Here is a 24,869-nt window from a genome sequence, read left to right on the forward strand (position 1 = left end):
CTCAATTCGCTAAATATTCATGGGGCACTAAATATTCAAAAGTCAGCACTGTGACTCCACACTTACTCTTTCTATGTACTAGTTCATTTGTTGACGCTATGTACAGGAATCCTCACAATGCATTTTCATCCTCTAATTAATGTATATTGGTTTTTCGCTCTCCAAACGCTTGACCATTGTGCTCTACTTCGATCTGTTACTTGCTTCCAATATGATGATAATATTGCAGTGGTAGCTGATATCACCTATCACATTACGATGCACTTATAGCAAAGGGAACATATACAGGGAGGCCACAAAGTCCCGTTAACCCTTGATACCTGGACATGACGCAAAACTGGTTTGTTCTTCTCGTCGAGGAGCACGGAATCAAAGAAACATGTTGGGTTTAGCATGATGGAAAACTTGCCCGTTACGCCCTCGCCGTACGCGAATATCTTATGGAAGTTCTTCCTGGGCGTTGGTTTGGTCGTGGTAGTCAGGATTTGCTACAACGAAGCCCAAATTTCACTACCTGTGATAATGCGCCATGAGGGTTCGTAAAGGGTATCGTTCCACGAAACCGTTAAGATATCACCGTCAAACTGACAGAAGGTGTAAAACAATCTTTCACTCAAGGTACACCTGCAATACTCCGCAAAATGTCGCATAGAACCTGGCGGCGTATTATCCTTTGTCATGAGAATGATGGTTGACTGACTGATTCTTTGGACGCTTAATGTTTCCTGTCTCAATAAAACTTCTCGAAAACTTATTGTCAAGTCATTCAGTTCTTTGCATGTAGTTATTTACGTACGTTTAGTGGTTTATGTTACTTACTTTCAGGAATAACGGGATTTTGTCGCCGTCATTCTATATACATACATATACAACTATATATGATACATAACTGTCTAATATATCATTATGATTTTTTTTTAAATTACAACATTAATATGAGATTTTACTCTGTTTCGTGTCTGTCACTTTCTAACATTGTTAACTTTCGAATTTTTAAAGGTTATTTGAGCAATAAAAATTAATATAATTTTATTTATATCAATTTTATTATAGATTGCTTTCTGTTTGTATATATACACACACTTTCTTTTGTTACAGGTCAATATAAAAAGCCCTCCAATACATGGCCGCCCTTGATCGATGGAGGAGGTACTTTCATAAATAATATCGAGTAATTACATATTTATATTTTTTGTTATATTGATGAAATTAATCAATGCTTATATTATACCCAATATATTACAGCATTCCTTTAAACTTGGTTCATATCTATTGCCTATGTCAACGTACCACTTAGTTTATTTATATTGAACTTTAAAGCATTATCAATTTATATACAAGTTAGATTAGTTCATTAGAAAGGAATCCTTTCACATTTTACAGCGCAAAAAAATTTTTACTATTTGAAATTAAAAAGAAAATATTATAAGAATCTAACAGTTGTATTGATTCAAATTTATTGCTGATGAAGTGTGCATGTTCCTTGACAGACTCTGATGAACAAAAAACACATTCTAAATGTTTGTAATTAACATTATATTAGTAGAACAAAACAATGATACATACAAAGTGAGCTTTTTAAACATAAGACAAGTGTGTAACTTCTGAACTAATAAAAAAGAAAGAAAGCTTAAATTTGTACAAAGCAAATCTCGAGAAAGGTAAATCTTATGACACGTACTGCAACACGAGCCAATACGTAAATAACGTTACCAATCAAAGATCGTTTCAAACGAAATTACGCTAGTTTATTCCATATCATCAGTGCGCCTTCAAAAAACCTCTATGTGCCGTTTTTGTTTAAAATACATTTCTTTTACATATATAATAGCATTTTGATATACAGCATATTCCAAGTACCATTTTGCCATATCGTTCATTTAAGAACCTGACACACTAAAAATAATACAATATTTACCATTTATTTTTTACTTGTTTTCCATAACTGAAAGGAGGTAATAAAATGCAACTTTCCACAATCATAGATAATGTTATTCTACAACAGAAAATACGAACCTGAAGAATTTTCAATGTTGTCATCTATAGAAATTACAGTGTTGCCAGAATAATGTTTCCCTAAAAAACTAAGACAGCGACTAGAGGAACAAACTTAAATACATTTGATTACGTATCATGTTGTCTTGAAATCCTGTGGTCTACTTTTTAAGTAATGGTTGTATTTAATTTGTAGTAAATTAAATAAAATTAAAATTAAATAATAATGTCAAAATTAAATAATAGTGTTATTTAAGAAGTATTTCACAGGATACCAAAACAGCATGATACGTAAGGAAATGCAGTTTAGTTCCTTCCTCCAGTCGCTGCCTTAACTTAGATTTTGGGGGAAATGTTATTCTGGCAACACTGTAATTTCTATGGATGATAACACAGGAAATTCTTATAGTTCATATTTTCTGTTGAAGAATAACATTGTCTATGACTGTCTCCTTTCACTTATGAAAAACAAGCAAAAGAAAATAATAAATTTTGTATTATTTTTAATATGTCAGGCTCTTAAGATGTAATTACGTCATAAAACAAAATCCACAATGTGAAGATGCTTTCGGATTGTTAGTATCATTTTCTGTTAAGTGCTCTTAGATATACATAACTGATTTTGTGTTTCAATGGTAACAATAAGACGCGCACTACAGTTGCATATATCTATGTCTTATCTGCCACTTAACCAACAATATAAGAAATGCATTTGTTTCTTATTACTTCTATAGAATTTTGAATGTAGCACATAGCGGTATTTTAAGGCACAACTACAATATTTCAAATCTACATGTTAAACATTTTCTATTGTTGGGTATACACAATAAGGATAGTTTAGGTTTGGTTACACTATACGAAGTTCTCCAGATATAATACCTACTAGAAATTTTTTTGTTGAAATATATTGGATCTTTTGGTTTTACATTTTTGGTTTAAATCTACTAATGAAGTTCTGTTGTATGTCATAAAGTCCAATATTGATACACTTTACTGAGCACAGTGTGGATACAGAAAGCATGTGCTTTTTAAGTGTTTCTTCTATGTTTCAACTTACGACAGAAAATGACTGAGATTGTTTAATAAATCCTTTATGTAACGTAAGTTTTCTCAACTACTGTATGACATTATCAATATTCAATTTTCTCCCCTATGGTGTATATAAATCTAAAAGAATTGTAAAAAAGATATTCGAATTAATGTCAACATCTTTAAATATAATGTAATCTTTGCTTTTTCTCAGCTGCAATTTTAGATGTGGTTGGAAACATGTTGGGAAATACTCCAGGTGGAAAAGGTAAAGTAATAAAGTAATGCATAATAAAAAAATTCACTTGGCTGTATATGGTAATAGAAACATTGGTTTCAATATCTTCAATTCAATTATAGCACTTGAAAATATAAACTTCGGAATTTTCTTTGTTTTCAAATTAACTTTAAAATGTTCATATATTGTTGATAGAAGAGTAAAGTCACCAATAATAATTATTGGAAATCATTATTTTCTATTTTTAAATCATGAAAAACTGTGATTTTTGATTTGATTTTATTTGAATTCAGCAGTGAGACAATAAAGACCTAGGTTTATATATAGCTTAACTTGGGATCCAAACCACATGAGTTCGCAGCAGGAATCGTACCCGAGCCTCTCATGCCAAAGTCAGTATACTAACCGCTAAAATACGACGGTGCTCAAACTCTGATGTACACAAGACTGGTTTTATCAAATTCTCAAAATTTGTACCTGTGTACCTGCATAAAATAAGGTAACCAAGAAGTTTCTGTCTCTTTTCGTGAAGTTATGTGTTCCATTGGCCCTCACACCGTGCGTTGAATGCGAATGGACATAAGGTGAAGAATAATTGTTGATGTTGGTATATCCAACATAGTACCTGGTTGTAGCAGTTCAGTTACACTGTCAACTTGCGGAAGAACAGAATGAACATGGGACCTCCACAGAGCATCTAAAAGTGTTGTACGAGTTCAAACTCGGGTCAAACGGCGCACTAGCCGGGCGAAACATATGCCAGGCCTTTGGTGGGTGTGTTGTTACTACGAAGACAGTTCAGTAGTGGTTTAACAAGTTTAAGAACCGTGATGAAACACTCGAAGACGAATCATGTGCTCGAAGACCATCACATGTACAACATGAATATTTTCAGACAGCAATTGAGGTGAACAATGGCCAGATATGTGAGGAACTGGACTACAATTCATTATGAGTGAAGAAACCATTTGGCAGCACCTCCATCAACTTGGGAAGCACTACAAGTTGGGTCGATGGGTCCCACATGATTTGTTTCCGGGCCAGAAGACAACGCGAGCAGACACCTGTGTTTCTTTGCTGTCTTGTCTGAGGAAAGAGTCATTTCTCAACAGGGTGTTGACATGTGATGAGAAATGGGTCCTGTACGAAGCTCCACGGCAACCGTCATCAATGCTTAGCATCCCACGAACCGGTTTCAAAACAGCCGACACCAACACTGCATCAGAATAAGGTCCTGTGTGTTTGGTTGACTACTCGCGACATCGTGCATCGGGAACTACTAGCAGCCGGTCAGAGTATCAATGCAACTGTGTACTGTTAGCAGTTGAGCCGTGTTCAAGGAAATCCCAAAACTCTGGAACCAGAACTTCTGAATCACAAAGGGGTCCTCTTGTTACAGGACAACGCTAAGGCTCACGTTGCTAGGATGACCCGTGACACCTTTCTGGGCTTTGGACGGGAAGCACTACTGTATCCGCCATACTTCGCGGACATTGCACCGTTTATTGCAATTTGTTCCATTCCTTGGACAATCACATTAGAGGACGCCAGTTCAAATCAGTAGTAGAGGTGAAAGTTGCACTTGATACTTTCTTCGCTTCATGGCCCAGCAAGTTCTACCACAATGGAATTCACGACCTTTCAGAATGTTGGCAGAAAGTCGTCGATGCTGATGGGGACTATTTTTGATCTTCCAGGTGCGTCTTAGGTGACATATCGATGTTCGAAGTTGGTGGGTGAGAAAGTAACAGAACGTTCTTGGTTATCTTTATAGTTTAAATTAGATATATTAAATACGGTAAAATTTCAGAGGTAAAGTGTTGCAAAAAAGGTTGTCATAATTTCATAAATAAAACAATATTTTTGTTATACAGAGCTTTTCCTTTCTAAATATATTAAAATCTGATAAAATATTTTCTCCGTAGGGGCAAATAAGAAGATATATCCAGAATATAAATTACAAGCACAGAAGTACTCCAATAAAATTCCTGTTGATCAAAATTACAACTTTGCGAAAACACCTCCAGACCTAGCACCTACTGGTTATCCCGTAGGAGACTTACTAGATAAGAGTCCATTTCCTTTGGAGAATAAGAATAGGATTGGCATAGGCGTTACACCGTTCGGTGGGATACCACAAGGAAGATATACTCCAAGTACTGGCCCATATGATATTGGGAAAGTCAATAATCAAATGCCTCCCTTTTCTCCAATTATACGCGGTGTCGGAAATATCGTAAGAGGTGGTCCCTTTGACAACATACTAAGCAACACCCATATAAATGTTAATCAAGGATTCAACATGACTAATAATCCTGTTAATAATCCCTTCTTTTCTGGAGGAAAGAATATTTCCCCTCTCCAGGCTTCACAGAGTAACGAATATGGTAAACCAAGCTTAGTATATTCCAGAGAAAACGTGATTAATTTTGGTGGTTTCAGTTTGCCATCTATTGAAACTTTACCACCAATTGTTTCTGAGACTACTAACGAGATACAGAAGTCTGTATATTCATCACGAAACAATTTTACCAATGTACTAACACAAGAAGCAAACTTATTTGAGCCACAAATAAAGCCATTGTTCGAAAATTTTCCAGAAGGATATACAACGCATGAGCAGGAGAATGTAATGTTTCCTCAACCAGTTTCCAAACTACAAGAACTTACAAATGTTGAAGAAATTAAGAATGGCATTAACGGTTTGGAATTCATAACACAATTACCACCAATGGTTAATGAAGAAATTCTAAATAAATCAATGGTTGATTTAAACAACAATTTGAATACATTGCACATGCAAGTACAAGCCCCATTGGAACAGCTTCTTTCAACAACTAATGAAATGATTAATTCTTCTAACGATATAGCCTTACAAAATATGTTTGGGCAATCTTCAATAGATATGAATTCAGTTCCAGACAGCACTAGCAACACTGGGTCACAGATATCTGGTGGGTCTGCACAAGCACAAACTGAAGAACTACCTCCCCCTTCTGAAATTCCAAGTTATACTGACACTACACAAGATCAAAACCTTTCAGGGAACAATAACGTACCAGAAATGTCTAGTGTAACAGCAGATAATGCGTTCCAATTAAATAATCAACAATTTATAGCGTCCTTAAACCCAAATTTATCCAATGAAATATCGAACATGTTTAATAATATTACAGAACCAGTATCTTCATTACTTATCGATACTCAACAAGCTGCTGATATGCAGCTTGCATCACAACTTCAAGGCGTGCAAGAAATGTTAACTATACCGGAAGCTCTTGTTGAGACTGGAGCGTTATCGGAAGAAAATTTGGGTACTAGTGCTACAGAGGGAGAAATTTACGGAAGCAAAGAAGTGTCTAAGTCCAATTTAGAAGAGTCCGGAAGTGACATAACGAATCAAGCGTACACTCAACAATTTGGTGTTCCTGGGATGGGAAACAATGTAATTAGTAATGCTGGACCCAGTCAGAAAGAAAAACCACACATCAGCAATCAATATTCTGTGAGCCCGTCTGATTCTTCCATTATTGAAGAGCTTCCGCAAGGAAATGAAAATACTCCAACAATTGACGAGTCTGAAACTATCCATACCCTTAATCAAAATCAAGGATACTTAATTGGTAACACTGCAACTTCAATAGATAATATTGTATCTTCACAAACAGCTGTAAATATAATCACAAACAATATAGACCTAAATCCTTCATCTCCAAATGTCAATCCAGAGGAAATCAATGGTCCAGTAAACCTTAATCCTAATATTCAGCAACCACAATTAGAAACGTCGCAGAATGTTCTCACAAATGAAGTAAGTGTTACAGGTAGTGAACCAGTATCTAGTTTGTTTGAGACTGAGGCAAATGTTGCACCAGTTACTAGCAATATTATCGCAAATATTAAAGAGGAAGCGACTGCATACCAGAATGCAGCTCAGTCGTTATCAAATAAACTTATTCCACAAATTACTGATTTATTTAGTGCTCAAAAATTACCGGGATTTGTCAACGGATATTCTGAAGACATATTTTTACCTTTATCTTCCTTCCTAGTGGATAACGTACCTACGATACATGGCACAACCTCAGATACTGCCAAAAATGTTGATATTGTTTTGACTCATGAGTCTCAGCCACAATTAAATGGAGATTTAGGAAATGAATTAGATGTTTCACAAAGTGTTATCGATGGTGCTCCAAATATGAATATCCAATCACAGCCAAGCATATCGGAAGAGTTACCACAAGAACCCCTCCACACTAATATCAAACCTGAAGAATCTGGTACTGGGATGGATTCGAGTTTGTCACAATTAAATGGTCTCTCGTTACTTTTAAATCAAAATACAATAGTAAGCAACGCACAAGAGCCTGTGGGACAAGACAAGAACGAAAACGAAAACATTCCAATACAAATGGGATTCTCGACCAATCAGCTATCTTCCTCTATAAATAACATGGAATCAGCTTCGGGTCACATACAAAACACGCATAACCAATTACTTCCTACTCAAGAAATGACAGAAGAGGAATCGATTCCATTGCAACAAAGTGTCAGCAATATTGGAATAAGTGATCAGTACAATGGATTTAGCATTGGTTCAGTTGATGGCTCATCGCCTCAATCTGGAAACTTACCTAATATCCAAGAGGGTGAGCATGAAGGAATTGTAGAACAGGAACAAGCTCCCTTGAATATTTATCAGAGTACATTTAGCGCTCAAAGTATTCCAAATTTTGCTCCACTAACAATTGACAGCAGTAACGGAAATCAAGATAATATTTTAGGTAGTCCTCAAATGAGTACAAACGGCGAAACAAGCGTTAGTGATCAGTTTGATAATAAAGGTGAAATCCTACTTGCACCAAATTCGAACTCAGAACTAAGTGTGCCTGCTCCGAAAGAACAACAGCTCGTACAAGATAAACAAGTGCAAAATATGTACGGAATAACTAATGCCCAACAGGAGTTAGAAAGTAGTTTCACTTTTGAAAACAACCAGCTGTTGTCTCCATCAAGTGAAGAGAATCATCCCCAAGAAATTGGATCAAGTTCCAATGGAGAAGGAATCATATTTAATACATTATTCACAAATAACGAGAATTTTGCGGAAATAATTGTGCCAACACTAAACAGTACACTTTCTAACATAAATTTTATTCCTCAGGCTATTGAAGCAATGAATACACAAACTTTTTTTCCAAACACAGATATGACAACACTAGATAAGAATAATCACTTAAGCGTACCTGGAAGCCCTTACGAAGTAACACTAGGAGAAACTGGAACAACGTTGTCAGGGAATAGTGAATCGATTAATAAAGAAAACGACGAGAGTCATATTTTACCAGAAAATTTTCCAGTAGATAAGCAAAATTCTCAGTATCCAGCCGAGATGTCAGGACAATCTGAGCCATCTGGATTTAGCCCGGAGATCATGTCTCCAGGTACACCTCTAGACATGATCAATAACGTTATTAACCAGAATGCAGCACAAACGAGCGAAGTTTTAAGTAATGTGAATTATGCTGCTAACCAAGTAGTAGACAATGTTATTTCCTTTCCCCAAGAAATTATAGAATCTATTAATAACGAAATTAACACTGCATTGGAAAACGAGAGTAGCGCAGTATTGAGCGGTGGATTTAATTTACCAGAAGCATCAAATCAGTTTCTATCGAAAAATGAGTATATTCCAAGTAATTTTGTTACTTCAGTTGTTGGAAATTTAGAAGGGCAGCCAGGGCCTATGACTATCCCTAATGAAGAAAAACATATTCAAGAAAGCTCTCAAGGTAACGTTGGAGAAGAGACAAGCACAACATACCAAGAAACAGCAAGCAACGAACCTATAGTTCCTCTAGTGATAACATCGAAACCAGATAGAGATTCAACTCCAAAGATAACTGATGATGGACAAGGAGTCAGTGCTTCAGGCCCACAATCCACATCTCCGAAGTATGTACCAAAGGTAGCATTAGAGTCTTCAAAAAGCTCTGAAAAGGAAGGCTCAGGGATATTACCATCTAATTTAGAAGAAGAAACAAATACTTTAACATCCAAAAATAATATGCCGAACGATACTAATTATAATACAGTCTCTCCTGAACTACCGCTAATTGAAGAACCTGGCGGTTCTACTACTGTTATAAACACAAATAATGGTGGACATTTTATTTCTACAAGTAGTGAACCTTATAATACTAATATGATAGTAACAGATAATCTTCCTTATTTAAATAGTAAGACAGAATTTGATACAAAAGATGTAATAAATAATGTAGGATTGCCTGGTATAGAACTTCTAAACTCCTTTTCTAGCACTTACAACGCTTGGAACAAACCTTTACAAACAACTGAGAATATGGTGAATCAGAATTTACCACAAACTAACGAAATTTTAAGCAACATTCAACAACCTTTGAATCAAATTGTTGACAACACTATCCCTGCTTCGAAACAAGTATTCGGAAATATTAATAATGCTATTTCGAGTATACCATCGTTACCTGGTTTCGGCATCCCCGAACAATCAGCGACATACTCAGAAGTAAGTTATAAACCAACCCAAGTAATAGAAAACATTCTGAGTCAAAATGTACAGGAGACTAATCAAATTTTGAGTAATCTTCAGTCTGGAACCAATGAAATTGTTGAAAATATTATAGCACCCCTCACTGAAGGAGTAGATGAATCATTCAACAATATCATTGGTAACAATATAGATGAGAAAGGTAAACAAATGATGGTAACTTCATTTGAGCCATCCGAAATAATAACAACTCCTTCAAAACCAAACAATTCCAGTGCTTGTCCATCTGAGGAAGAGACTCCTCCAAATACGGAACCAAAAATCGAAGAAGTTAACTCTGGTCCTTTACCTGAAGAAACAAATAAAGGCATTGAATTTATCGTAACACCATCTCCATCGCCAGAGACTTTTTACAAACCACCAGAAGTGGTTGAAAATATCAATCCTGAAAATATAGCCGAAATTAACAACATTAACACTCAACCTGAAGCAACAAACCAAGCTGCAAGTAATATCATTGATATGGGACAAAATACACTTGCCAGTGCCGTGAATCCAGAAGAACTGTTCCCTGAGTTACTCTCACAGGAAACCTTTTACAAACCGTTAGATATAGTTAATAATGTTATGGATCAAAACGTACAAAAAACTAATGAGGTTTTAAATAATATTGAATTTGCAGCCAACCAAGTGGCTAACAATATTCTACCGTTTCCTCAAGAATTAATACAACAAAGTAACAACGAGATTAATACTATAACAGAGAATGGAAATCTTAACGGAATTGAAATTGGACCTAGTCCGCCTTACTCATCGAATATGCCTTTAGAAAGGGACATACTTAATCTACCCGATACTTCTTTTATAAATAGTATAGTTGTTGATAATGTTCAGTCTTTTAACAACATTGACACCAGTGCAGTTCTTAATCCTCAAGAAACACCGGAATATGGCAATGAATTAGTACCTAATAACTTAGAAAACAAGGAAACACTACCAGAAACAGTATATGAGCCTACGGAAGCAATAAATTGCGAGAACCAGAATGTACTTCAGCCAACTGAAATTCTAAGTAATTTGGGGCCAAGTACAAATGAAATTATTGAGAACTACATACCATCAACGGATTCAATGTTAATCCCAATGAGTTCACATCAGCAAGATCTAGAGCAGGAGATGAACAAAGAGCCAGCAACAACAGCAGAATTCAGACCCGTGCAAACAATTGAGAGTATCATGAGCCAGAACGTGGCTCAAACGAATGAAATTGTAAATAATGTTCAATCAGGAGCAACTCAAATTATTGATAATATAGTTCCAGATACAAAAGAAATATTCGTTTCCATTGGAGATACAATAAATTCAGGTTTAGTAACTGGAGGAACTTCATTTATCGAAGTTCCAAATCAAAACTTCCCTAATCCGTTCGAAAACTTTGAGGAAACTTATGGTCAAAATTTGCCTCAAACAGACGGAATTTTTAACCCTATCCCATTACCTGAAACGAACGATAAGAATAAAAGCCCAATTCCTAAGGAAGGCACAACAAATTGTGCCAATGAATCAGTACCTTCCAATGTAGATGTAATTCAAACACCACCAACTTTACTTCAAGAACAAATATTGGGGCCCCTGGAAAACAAAGACAATTTTATGAATCAGAATATAGTTGAAACAAAGGAAATGATAAACAATATTCAAGAAGGAACTAATGAAATGATTAATAGCGCTATTCCAGCTACAAACGAAGTATTTAACGCACTTGATAATACGATAAATTCAAGTTTAGTTAATGGACCAATTATATGGTTAATAAGTCCTCTTCAAATATTCGAAATTCCATTGAACTATGTCGAGGTAACTCCTAGTCAAAATTTACCTAAGCTATTAACTTTGGACAGTAACAATAAAAACAACAATTCTGTTAATGAGATTACAGACTGGGATAATGAACAGGTGTACCCTAATGTAGAAAACGAAAGAATAGAATCATTTCTGACTCCAATACTTTCTCCACAAATATCCAAACCATTTCAATCTATAGACAACGTTATGAATCAAAATGTTGCTCAAAGTAATGAGATGCTAAAAAATATTCAAACCGGAACTAATGAAATTATAGATATTCCAGCAACACAAGGAATTTTTCAATCAATTAGTGACGGGCTAAATCAGAGATTGCAGAATACACAATCGTTTTCACCAACATTAGGCCCTTCAGAAGTACTCCCAGAAACTACAGAAATAGTTAGGGAACCTTCAAAATTGAATCAGCCTGAAGCTGGTACGCCGTCAATTGAAAATACTAATAATGTTGCTTCAAATCCAGAATATGCACAAATGTCCACAAACCAAGAATTGTTTCCCGGATATGACATACTACAGCCACCAGAAATTTTATATAAACCACTACAATCCGTTGAAAACTTAATGAACCAAAATGTGGTTGAAACTGATAACGCTTTAAACTACATTCAGACAGGCGTAAACCAAATTGCTAACAATATATTACCAGCAACTCAAAATACATTTGGATTAATAAATAATGCTATTAATACTAATCCCCAGATTCAGGGAAACGGGATCATTATAGGTTCCTTAAGCCCACCAGAAGTACTATGGAACCCTCTAGACGCAGTTAATAATGTTATAAATCAGAATTTAGAACAAGGCAGTGAGGTTGTAAGTGCTGTGCAGTCAGGAGCAAACAAAATCATTAACAATATGATTCCTTCCAGTCAAGAGATCCTTGGGAATATTCATAAAGAAATGGATTCTCGAATTATAAATGGAGAAGATGGTTTTATTATAACGACAGAAGAACCAGGTATATCTAGAGACAGAACGAAAATACCGAATGAAAACAATCCAGAAAGACTTTTTGTTTTCAATATCAACCAGGCATCACCAAATGAAGCTGATAGCAATACAAAAGAGACTGTAGACTGCAATAAAACAACAGATTCTGACATACAAAAAGCAGAAAATAAAAAGGTGGAAAATTTCACACCAACGTCAGAAACATGGAAAAACCCTGTACAGTACATAAATCAAAACATCGTCCCAACGAACAACATTTTGAATAAGATTCAAACAGGTGTTGTAAGTAACAATATTCCCGCCACCTGGCAGATAATTGATTCCTTTGGCAATATCGTGAATAATAATCTAATGAACAGAGGAATTCCCGGATCAGTAGATACTGCAGAATCAATGTATAAACCAGTACAAAGAGTGGAAAATGCGATGAATCAAAATCTGGCTCAGACTAGTGACATTTTAAATAATGCTCTGATTGGAACAAATAAACTCGCGATAAATACTTTCCAGGCAGAACATGAAATATATGGACCTTTTACAAACGCTATAAATTCTGGTATACAGAATCAAGCATTTGGACCTTTATTAACGACATTAAGTCCTCAAAAATATGCGAAAACAACAGGAAATTCTATGAAAGAAAATCTTGATCAAACAAATAATTTTGTAAACGTTATACAACCAGAGAGAGCAAATGGAATGGTTAGTAATTTTGTACCTGAAACAAAACAAAATGCAGATTTCAAACCCAATGAACACCTATCAAAAGAAGATAAAAGTACCGAAAACATAAGCAAAGAAGAAGCTTTAATACCATCAGCTATCAGTTCTGGAGATAAATATTTCTTTGGTACTCGAAATCTTAATTCATATGATATCGGTTTAGATCCAAACGGTTTCCAAGATCCACAAGGAATTCAGGAAAATTTAGCAAACTTAATCCCTGATCCGAGGCAAATAATGCAGTCAATAGACAAAATGGCCCGACCACTGGCAAATTTAGCTGCAAATGGAGATGTTTCTTCTTCAGTCAACTACGTTGACAGTTCAAACATATTAGCTGGAAACAACGAAATTTTTCCACCTTTCAATGGAATTAGCGAAGCTCGTTTACCGTTGATTGATCAAAATATTCCACAAGTACCTCTAGGATCAAAAGAGCAAAATATTCCACAAATATCTTTAGGATCACCATTACCAATTCCCTCATATAACCAACAGATTACTAAGGATATAAAGAATAATAATATATCACCAAACAATGATATTTCAAATAACATTCATTCAGGAGTAAATGAAATGATCGATAACGTCGTACGTGCTCCTCAGAAAATTTATGGGGCTATTAATAATGGAATTAATTCTGCCTTTGAAAATGTCATTTCCCCAACAGTTGAGGGAAGTTTTAACAATATGATATTACCACCGCCATCAATTGGTTATCCTCTATTTCCAGTGACAAATCAAATAATTTCAGCTGAGGACGCTCAACCGTTGTCACAACAAAGTTTCCCTAACGAACTAAATGTACCTTCGGTTAAGGGGAAAACCAATGTTGTTAGCTATGTTTCGAAACAGCAATCGAATACTAAGAAAAAAGTTGAAGTTAAAAAAGTTATGACCATTGTAAGAAAGGCTCCAAAGCACTTATCATTTCTAACACACGAAAACAAACCTGGAGGTTTACAATTTGGGTTAAAAGGAAGGTTTCATAAATACCGCTTGGGTAGTGGTGGCCGAAACTCGGAAACTTATAATGATTACGTTGACACTGATTCTACTGATGCAGGAGTTGACTCCAGCGCACAAAATGATTACCCAGAAAATGTAATTTATAACTACGGGGGCAACCCTTCTTTCCTTCAGTATGATTATGTGACCAGGCCTTCCCGGATGTATCAAGCACAAGGAGGTCTACGATTTGGCAATGATGATATTGCTAAATATTTCTCTTCTGGTAATTCTGGGGGGAAACCTGGAAGTAATGAAGATGAACAGTTGACACCATCTTCAAGTGAAAAGAATGAAACAGCCAGACAAATCAGCTTAAATCCAAACAATGGTAGCATAAAGCAGGGATCACCAGGAGACAGTGACACAGGTAAATTTTTATTTTGTAAGTATATTTTACTATCTATGCATTAGAAAGAATAAACCAAAATCAATAATACCTGCCAAGAACATATTTTTAAGTCCCGAAGTTATTGGATCGATGCCTAAGTTCCATTTGATTTTGTAAGTCAACGTATCTTACTTGATGTACGTTTCAAATACTACTCTATTTAATTACTAGAAGCACAGAAAGTTAAATAAGGCGTTCCGCTTAATTCTTACATATGACAAAGCAAATGAAAATAACTCACTCAGTCCACAATTTACTTGGCTATATTGTGAATGGCCATCGGTTAATATTGTGGTAGGAGTGCTCTTTAGTGTCACTAATAGAACAAAATAGTTTTGCCTTGAGAATTTTATATTTTCGTAATGCTTTCGTTCCATACATGCAAAGAGTAAGAGAAATTTCAATTTGTTTTTGCACAGAGTACTGACAATCATATGTGTCATATAGGACACATTGGAACCCAATCAATAGAAAATGAGAAACAATGTTCTTGTAGTGGTCTACCCTCTTTGTCTCTCCATTATACGCCAATGTATATTACACACTCAATACATCTTTGAAATACAACATCAATATCCAATACCTGAAACACGGTCACATGTTCATATGACATTGAATACATGGGATATGTCTAGATTATTAATAATCATCTTCTGTAACTTTTGGTTTCATAGTATCGCATACGACACACAATAAAACAAAAGGTCTCCATTCCCCCCCCACACACACACACAATAGAAGAGCAGAATAATCAACTGCGTATTTGTCTCCAATGCTTTTACAAGATAAATCAACATGCATTACAAAAAAATAACGCGTTAGAGAAAGATAACTAGAATACTTACGTAATCGTGACATTTTTCAGTTTCTGCAATATTTTCTTCGCTTCAGAAACAGGACCAACGGAAAGCATTCTTCAATTGTCAAGCTTTTCTCAAATGCAGCGCCTACTCTGGCAACAAGGAAGAGAAGCAAAATACTCGTAGCATATGTGCCATGTTGTCGCTCTATCAGGACAAACAATGACAATTTTGTGTATCGTAAACGACACTCGGCGACCGAAGAGGTTTTTTTCACCTCCTGAAGTATTGATCTGAAGAGATCTATGTCCCTACGTGAAAGAGCAGCTTTTTCTGTAAATACCTTCCCCTAGATGTGGTTAGAAAGCGAAATAAGTGTAAAACTGAAGATGCAAGATCAGCAAATATGGAGGGTGCGAAACGATTTCCCACTGAAGATAATAATAATAATAATAATAATAATAATAATAATAATAATAATAATAATAATAATAATAATTATTATTATTATTATTATTATTATTATTATTATTATTATTATTATTATTATTATTATTATTATTATTATTATTATAACTTCTGTCCCGAGTCCTATGTGGGCATGCAACGGCGTAATGGTTCGTCTTAGTTGTTAAATATTTTTAACAATAGTTGCATTCTTTCTTCTTTCTTGAAGAGTTTAACGTCCCGAGAAACTGTGATGATGAGATAGATGACCATGGCGGAATGAAAGAAGTGGGAAGAGACGCGAGAATATTGAGAAAACCAGAGCACACGGTATTTGAAGACCATAAAGTTCTCTCGGCAAGAGAGAGAATCGAACCAGGGATCCCATACACCAGATGTGAACGATCTACCACCGAGTATTTACAGTCAAGATAGCAATAAGTGTTTCGTTCCCTGGAAGAAATGTATTGTGAAGGATTACCTTTAAGTTCTACTGGACGCACAACATCATCTGCTAAAGATGAGCAATACCCTTTAAACGATGAGGTGGGTCTCTCTTTGGGCTTTACCCACCCTTCTGTCTTACTGATGTGAGATATGGAAACGTCAAGTAACAATGTAATTCTCCCATAATAAAGTGTTGATCTCAAGTTAAATGGGGAGCTACAGTGGTTCAGTAGTAGAGCGTTCACCTCCGGTGCACGAGGTCCATTTTTCGATCCCAGCTCGCGCTAAGTGAGTTTTGCTATGGAGAAACACAGTGTGTATCTGGGTTTCCTCGGGGTTCTCCCGTTTTTTTCCACTTTTTTCATTACACAATTCCTTTCATTTCTCATCATCACCGTCTCCTTTAGCCTAGCCTGAATAAAAATCAGACGTAAAACTTAAATACTTCATCTTTTTTACAATTACCTTTTTACAGAAAGATACTTTTGCCCAATGGAATGAGTAAAAGACATTACATATTTTACTCTCAAATTTTGCAATATGTTATGGGAAAATAGAATTTACAATGCCAAAATACTTATAAAAATCGCTAAGGTCTTAAACATAGGCGAAGTTTGATACTTGAATACCTTCACCCACGTTTGTGCTTCACAATATGAACCATGGCTGATATGAAAATATACTTTAATGAATAGGAATAGGAAGATTTGTGGCCGTCTAGTCTCAAAAATGTGGTGTAAAAGTCATGTCTCGACTCAAAAATGTATATTTCTCTATAGAAAGAGCTGTGTCTCGACTCGAATTTTGTCAGGAAAATAATGTCTCGTCTCGTCTCGTCTCGCGCGCATCCCTATTAATGAATATATAGCTAACACACAGATATAGCTCTAGCATGATTTGAAAGTATACAGAACCAGAAGATCAGAGCGCAAATGAACGCTTTTTATTTTTCAATAAATGATAATAAGAAAGAAATTTAGTCATGTGAATGTGCAAATCTGTTTTAAAAAATATTTATTGTATCTAATTTTATTGTAATTTATTAGGTTTATAATGCCTAGAGTACATATGAAAGCTATAGGCATAAATCATCTAGCTAGGGATGCGCACGAGTTGAGTCGAGTCGAGATTTAAGCCTGTCTAGACTCGTCTCGAGAAAATGTTGTCTTGACTCGTGCCTCGACTCGAAAGTATGTTTCTGTGTCGATTCGACAGTTTCTGTCTAGACTCGACTCGAATTCGAGAAGAGACGTTTCGAAATTCTAGTCGAGACAAGATATACTATTTCAAATATACGCACACATCAGCCAGGAGTGAAAATTGAAGTTCAATATCTCATGGACAATTCGTATTTATTTTATGTTGGGAATTGAAACCATAACTACTGTATGTAGTTTATTGTTTTATGATTTAGTGATTACAAAAAACTTTAAAAAATACCTATCTATAGAAGTATTATACTATGTACAATATATTGTGTATTATACTATGTACAATAGTCTCGTATCATAATATGTGATGTACAACAAATGTTACATTATATATTATCCGTAACTCGTGATGTGTTGCAACACATTAAAGCCTAAAAATACTGTAGTTGGGGAAGCGACTTATCCAGAAGTTATGTCGAACTATTGCGTTCATGGAAACGAAAACACAATAATTATAACTATACTAAATTACTATAGACTGCCAATTGCTCATTCAGAGAATTTATGAAGTTCACTTTATCGCAATAGTTTTATGCAAACTAGATATAGGATACGGATAATAATTTTATACAAACTAAATAATCTATTATTATTATTATTATTATTATTATTATTATATTTCAAGTACAATCAAATATCACGACATTAATTATTAGTTTTAATTAACTGAATTAAGCTGAAAATTAAGTCTTGATCTCGAAAGATTAACTATTAAATTTATGTGTTCTGTACCTTTCTAAAGTAGTATATGCTGGAATTGGTTTCAAGGCTGTTTCTGAGTGAATACTTTCTTCAAAATAATATTAAAAATTATACAAAGATTTTCGAGACATTCGAGTCGAGTTGAGACTTTAACGAGCAGTCTCGACTCGACTCGTGTCTCGACTCAAAAATTCGAGTTGAGAAATACATTTGTTTCTTCTCATCTCGAATTTTACAAAGTGTATTTCGACTTGTGCGCGTCCCTACATCTATGCATTGTAGTACGTTCAGTGTTCCCTTATTGGGATCTAACAGGAAACTTGTGCACGTGCTCTAAGATACATCTATTTCTTCCCTCTCTCTCTCTTTATACATATATATATATATATATATATATATATATATATATATATATATATATATATATATATATATATATGAAGGATATCATGCTCCCCCCAAGCAAAACCTGAAATAACGACCGTGCTGGTAATGAGGAACTTCACTTTCTTATCTTTACATGTTTTTTTTTATTATTATTATGTTAAGATTTAAATTGTAAAAAAGTTATTTCTTTCTTTTGAAGCAGGAAAACAATTCAGCCAATTGTTTATACCTAAAAAGCCTTCGAAACACACCGGAAGATCAGTGTTTGGTGCCGTAACGGGGAAGTTAAACGTAGAGGATCCACCACCAAATTACATGGCTCGAACGCAGGCCGAGATCGTTGCTGTGGAACATGAACAGGCTCTGAAGCAGGCCAAAATTGACGAAAGCTACTCGAAACACGGAAAGAAAGTTCAAGAACATCCAATTGATGAACAAAAGGCAATAGGCCAAAAAACTTTCAATGATTACCCTGCAGCACTGCCTCAAACAGGTTAGTTAGTACCACTAGAAAATCAGATTCCCTATACAGGGTGTTTCTAAATAACACCGACAAAATTTGCGAAGTGATTTCTGACACGAAGATATGACAAAAAGTATATACCAACCTGAGTGCACACACGCTTCCTTTCGGAGTCATAGGCTGGTGAAAACATGAAAAAATGAACTTTAAATATCCATAGCTCCAAAATTATGGGATATACCGTAGTCGGGTCAACACTTCACTTAGGAAATAGTACGTGCACTATACAAACATACATGTTTCAGAATCCTAAGGTACTCACGCAACAATTTTTATACAGGGACTTTGGCTACGAGCATGTAATTTGCAGCATTTTCCAACTACCTCTATAAAAATTGTTACGGAAGTACTGCAGCATTCTGAAGAATGGATATTTGGATAGAGCACATAGTAGTTCCTAAGCAAAGTCTTGACCCGACTACGGTAGTTCCCGAAGTTTGGGAGCTAAGGACCTTTAAAATTCATTTTTTGAAGTTTTCGGCAAAACTGTAACTCCGAAAGGAAGCATTTGTGCACCTAGGTTGGTCTATAGGCTTTGTCTTATCTTGGTGTCAGGAGGCACCTCCCAAACATTGTCGGCGTTGTTTTGAAACACCCTGTATAACTAAATTAAAGTAACGAAAGATTTATTACAGTATCAAATCAACAGATATGACCAATTGTTTATCATTTTTAATATATTAACGGCATTTTTTTTTTTTTTTTTTTTTTTTTTTACAATTTCACTTTATCATCACTAGGAAAACTGATTCATTTAATCATATATATTACATTTGATCATATACGAGGTGCGTTCAACAAATATCGAACCTTTGATTGGCAAAAAATATGTTGATTGATTTGGGAGTCCTAAACACCAGTCCTCTTCAAGTTAGTTTCCTTGATAATGAGCAAACCTTCCCCAGTACTCCCGCCATTGTTGGAAACACTTCTGTAACGCAGTATCTGGAATGGTGAGCAACCGTATCGTCATATGATGTCTTTTCTTGACTCAAATCAGATCTTTTTAGTGGCATTTTCAGCTTGAGAAACAATCGAAAGTCACATGGACCCATGTCGGGTGTGTACGGAGCCTGACGATACACAGGAATGTTGTGTTTGAAGATGAAAGCCTGAACCAAAGTTCGTGGACATTGTTCTCGTGCCCAAACTCTCCTTCAATATTGAATGTACCAATTTGATGGAGGGTAACACAAAGCTTTTCGCAAAATTTGATGCAATATCATTGTTCAAGTTTTTCTGTAATTTTAGAAAAAAAAAATGAAATCCGACGACTGCTCACTACATGTCTTCATTCGTTGGCCGAGTGCCAGCAACCGACAAATTTAGCGGGCGGAAAAACAATTCATGACTCTGTATGAATGTCCCCTCTACACGTATACTGAAGAAAGTCTTGCGCTCTTCATTGGTTTACGCGGGAAAAAAATAAGGTTTGATACTTTTCGAACACACCTCGAATATACTACCTATGTATAATTCATGTAATTAGATATTTCTGACATTGCACAAAGACCGCTGAAGGAATTCATTTTTTGCGGGGGGGGGGGCAATAACACCTATAGTCAAGGATGTTATTTTACCTTTGAGCTCGAATAGTATATCTGAGGTAATTAATTACCTATGTATATTGATCAACATAAATAAAACTAAAATAATAAGGAATTTATTATAATATCGCACAATTAATCCACATAAAAACATGAAACTTAAGCAGAAATTCTTACAGTATCACAGAATTAATCTACTTAAACAAACTAAAACTAAGTGGAAATTCGTTGCAACATCACACAATTGATCTACATAAATGAAATAGAATATAATAACGCAGGAATTTGTTACATTACACAATGTATCTACATAAATAAAATAAAGCAGGAAATTGTTACATCACACAATGAATCTACATAAATAAAATAAAATAATATAAACGAGAAATTTGTTACATTACACAATTCATCTACATACATGAAGTAAAATAAAACAGGGATTTGTTACATTACGAAGCTCCTTCGTGGTTAAGCGTTAGCATACGCGCTTTTGGCGTGGGAGGTCCGGGTTCAATTCCCGACTGGAGTTCATTTGGTTCGAATTCCACGTTAATCAGTTGGTCCATATCTCATATAGCCTCGCTTCTGAACGGGACGTTAAACTTAAAATCAACTCAACTCATACACAATGGATTCACATAAATAAAATAAAATAAAGCAGGAAATTGTTACATCACACAATGCATCTACATAAATGAAATAAAATAATACAAACCAGAAATTTGTTACATTACACAATTTATCTACATACATGAAGCAAAATAAAGCGGGAATTTGTTATAATACACAATGGATCCACATAAATAAAGTAAAATAAAGCTGGAATTTGTTACATTACACAATTGATCTACGCAGATAAAAAATAAAACAGGAAATTGTTACATCAACAATGAATCTACATGAATAAAATAAAATAATATAAACCAGAAATTTGTTACATTACACAATTTATCTACATACATGAAGTAAGGAAAGAAGGAATGTGTTACATTAGAAATTGCTCTACATTCATAACGTTAAACAGAAATTTGTTACAACATACAACTGATATAGATAACTAAAATAGAAGTAAGCAAGTATTTACCACAATACCTCGCATATACTGTAAAGTGGATTTTAATTTTTTTCTTAATATAACATAATTGTTTTGCCCTATTGATCCAGAAGCAAGCCTATAGCCGAGAAGATAGCGATGATAAAAATCGCTGTACCGTACCACATGGTATAAAGTTTTTTCTTTGCTTTTTATTATGAAATGGAATGTTCTCTTTTAAATTCCGATTGATGTCGCATTGGCCTTGAAATGGACATGCAGTAATTGCAAAATATTCTGATTGATGACGCTATAGTATGATCAGGTTACATGAACAGAATTGCCACACTAATAAAGTACGTCAACTCCAACACGCTATATGTTTTTGCCACCGATTGATTCTCCTCCGACCTTAAAATACTGTTCTTAAAATGTCGTTGTGTTATGTGGAATAAGTTGTCAGAGAAAAATATCATATATACATATCACAGCAGACATGCAACTATATAAAGTACAGTAATAATTAAAATCAAGTGGTTTGATATTGAGCACTGGCATCATCTTGTTGAAAGACCAGGTATGATGCACATACTAATGTCATTCATTGGATCCATTGAAGGAAGCGGCTTGGAGGATTTGTTACAGTCAGCATTTGGAGGTATGAACAACACATTTTCCGGAAAAGTATGGGAGAAAGTAGGGATGGCCAGAACCGGTTCCGGATGGAACCGGTTTTCGGGTCTGAACGGATCTGGTTCTAGAAGATCCGGTTCCGGAACCGATTCTTCGGATCCAGGTCTGGAACGGTTCATCGGATCCAGTTCTGGAACCGGTTATCAAGATCCGGTTATGGAATTGGGTTTTTGGATCCAGGTCTGAACCGGTTCCGGAACCGGTTCTGGAAACCGGATTTCCAAGCCGCTGGAACCGAAGCTTTGTGACCATCCCTACACTAAACCCGAGTTACTGGTAGGCTGTGAACAGCGTGCTAGATGAAATGTTGGAAGCGACAGTCAGGCGCCCAGGCGGCGGCCGCTTGTCTCATTTAGCTAAGTAAACTGGGTAACTGGCACACTCATTGGCTAACAGGAAAACTAGCCAAGTCATTTGGCTAAACACCCAGTGGTGGACCAATTTTTTTCTGGGGGCACAAGTGGGTCTGGGCGGGAAGGGCAAAAGCGCATGGTCCTCTTTGCAGTGTTTTGAAGATGACCTTTGTGCCTCCTTTACGGGTCTTTGGGGGCTTTCGGATTCAGGTCTCGAACCGGTTCCTAAGATCCGGTTCTGGAACCGGGTTTTCAGATCCAGGTATGGAACCGGTTCTGAAAAGCGGATCTCCGATAACCGGTTCCTCGTGGAACCGGAACTTGTGGCCATCCCTAGGAGAAAGCAGAGAGAGTATTGTGTATGGCGGCATCCGTTCTTCTTGAGGAGTTTATTCACAATGGGGCTACAGTGCTGTACGATGGAGCAGTAGAAGAGCTACAGTGTTGACTTGACAAAGCAAGGGAAAACCCAACAAGCCGTATGTGGATTGACATGTTTATCATCACTATTGTCATCATTCAGTTGTATATTAGATCACAAAGAGAGAGTGACTGGTTATTTCAGCTGTACTGTCTAAAGTTTATAGTTCCATATTTGTTTGCATCTGCACATTTCAACTGTTCTAGATACATAACGTGGCATATTATTGAGATGGAAAATGCTCTACCCTCTGAGATTAGATATTCTCTTAAAAGGCCATAATGTTTGCCACCATAGAGCTTTCTCACCACATCTGCAGTACCGTCAATGAATTTGATGGAAGAGGATTCCAAAAAAATGTAAAGAGAATACTCATAAAGAGGAGCGAGCCAGCCTTGTAGTTCTTTATCAAAATGACCGAGAGATGGTAAAAAAAAAAAAAAAAAAAAAAAAAAGCTTTTTAACAATGCATTCATCCACTAAATATTGAAATTAATGATATTGTTAACATAAGTACTAGACAGACAGGTGACGTTAATGTAAATGTACAAGATGCTCTTTAGATTTGTGATAAAATGGTTTCAGATTTCGAAAATAATTTGCCGCATGAATTCGACCACAGTCTAAGGAAAACAATGAATACTATTTCGTCATTGGGAGTAAAGTGAAATTTGGAAAGAAAGAAGGATATGATGTTGAAAAGGTATACAACCGCTTATTAGTTATAACGCAGAAGAGGCAAATGGATCTCTCATATGTTCTCAATTTTGAACTTATCTCAGGAAAGGAGATAAAAGTGTTATTATGAAGAAACTGGCTGTGCTATCTTCCGAGACCATATCTCCAGATGTTGAGTTGATTGATGGAAATACAGTGTTAGATCACATACAGTGGACTAACAAAGAAACCGTATATGACCTGTTCAGAAATCTCACTCATTATTGTTGTAGAGAACAGATATCCTTGTTGTGTAAATATTACCCACAGTCTATTAGGTCTTCTGAACGCAAGAGAGGTACTGGTGGAAGTAGCTCCAAACTTATAATTACACCCAACACAACATTACCTTCTCGGAATGTAACAATAAGTAAAGAACAATTTATGTCTTGACTGAGTTTCGTAGCCAGCCCGAAACCAGTTTCTAAAACTTATAAACAACAAAATTTGTCCTTATGACCACAAGAAAGCAGATGTGATACTAATTAGTTGTGCTCTTTGCATGGTAAAAGATGCTAAGGAAAAGATACAGGTTACCAGGGACGACACTGATGCCTTTGTTCTGATTTTACATTACTTTTGGAAACATCAACCAAATGCTGCTTTCATTATGACAAAATTCAACGGCTGTGTCATCGACATCTTGGAAAACTGCTGCAAGAATCGGAGAGAAATGCTTGCATTCACAGGCTGTGACAGTGTATTTTTTCCATATCGAAAAGCTAAATCTACAGCCTGTGACATACTTATAAAGGAAATAAATTTGAATCCTCAAATCTTTGAAGAAGCCGACACTTGCAGTTATGTTAGCTGAAATCGCAGTAACTGTAGCTGTAAATGTGGGAAACTGTC

General features: G+C 35.6%; 1 protein-coding gene across 5 annotated transcripts in view; it reads left to right on the forward strand.

Moving 5' to 3' along the window:
* The window catches only part of LOC145683730 (uncharacterized), an 83,485-nt gene that overhangs the window by 50,722 nt on the left and 7,894 nt on the right, over positions 1–24,869 (forward strand). For 4 of the 5 annotated variants that reach the window (XM_081755242.1, XM_081755245.1, XM_081755244.1 and 1 more), the window contains 4 exons: positions 1,099–1,149; positions 3,239–3,292; positions 5,188–14,715; positions 18,930–19,223. In XM_081755242.1, the coding sequence (XP_081611368.1) occupies positions 1,099–1,149; positions 3,239–3,292; positions 5,188–14,715; positions 18,930–19,223 (9,927 nt within the window). The remainder of the gene's footprint in view (positions 1–1,098; positions 1,150–3,238; positions 3,293–5,187; positions 14,716–18,929; positions 19,224–24,869) is intronic. The other variant, XM_081755243.1, reaches the window with a different exon arrangement.

Source organism: Thermobia domestica, chromosome 4 (assembly GCF_964235325.1).
Source record: "Thermobia domestica chromosome 4, izTheDome1.hap1.1, whole genome shotgun sequence".
NCBI lineage: Eukaryota > Metazoa > Arthropoda > Insecta > Zygentoma > Lepismatidae > Thermobia > Thermobia domestica.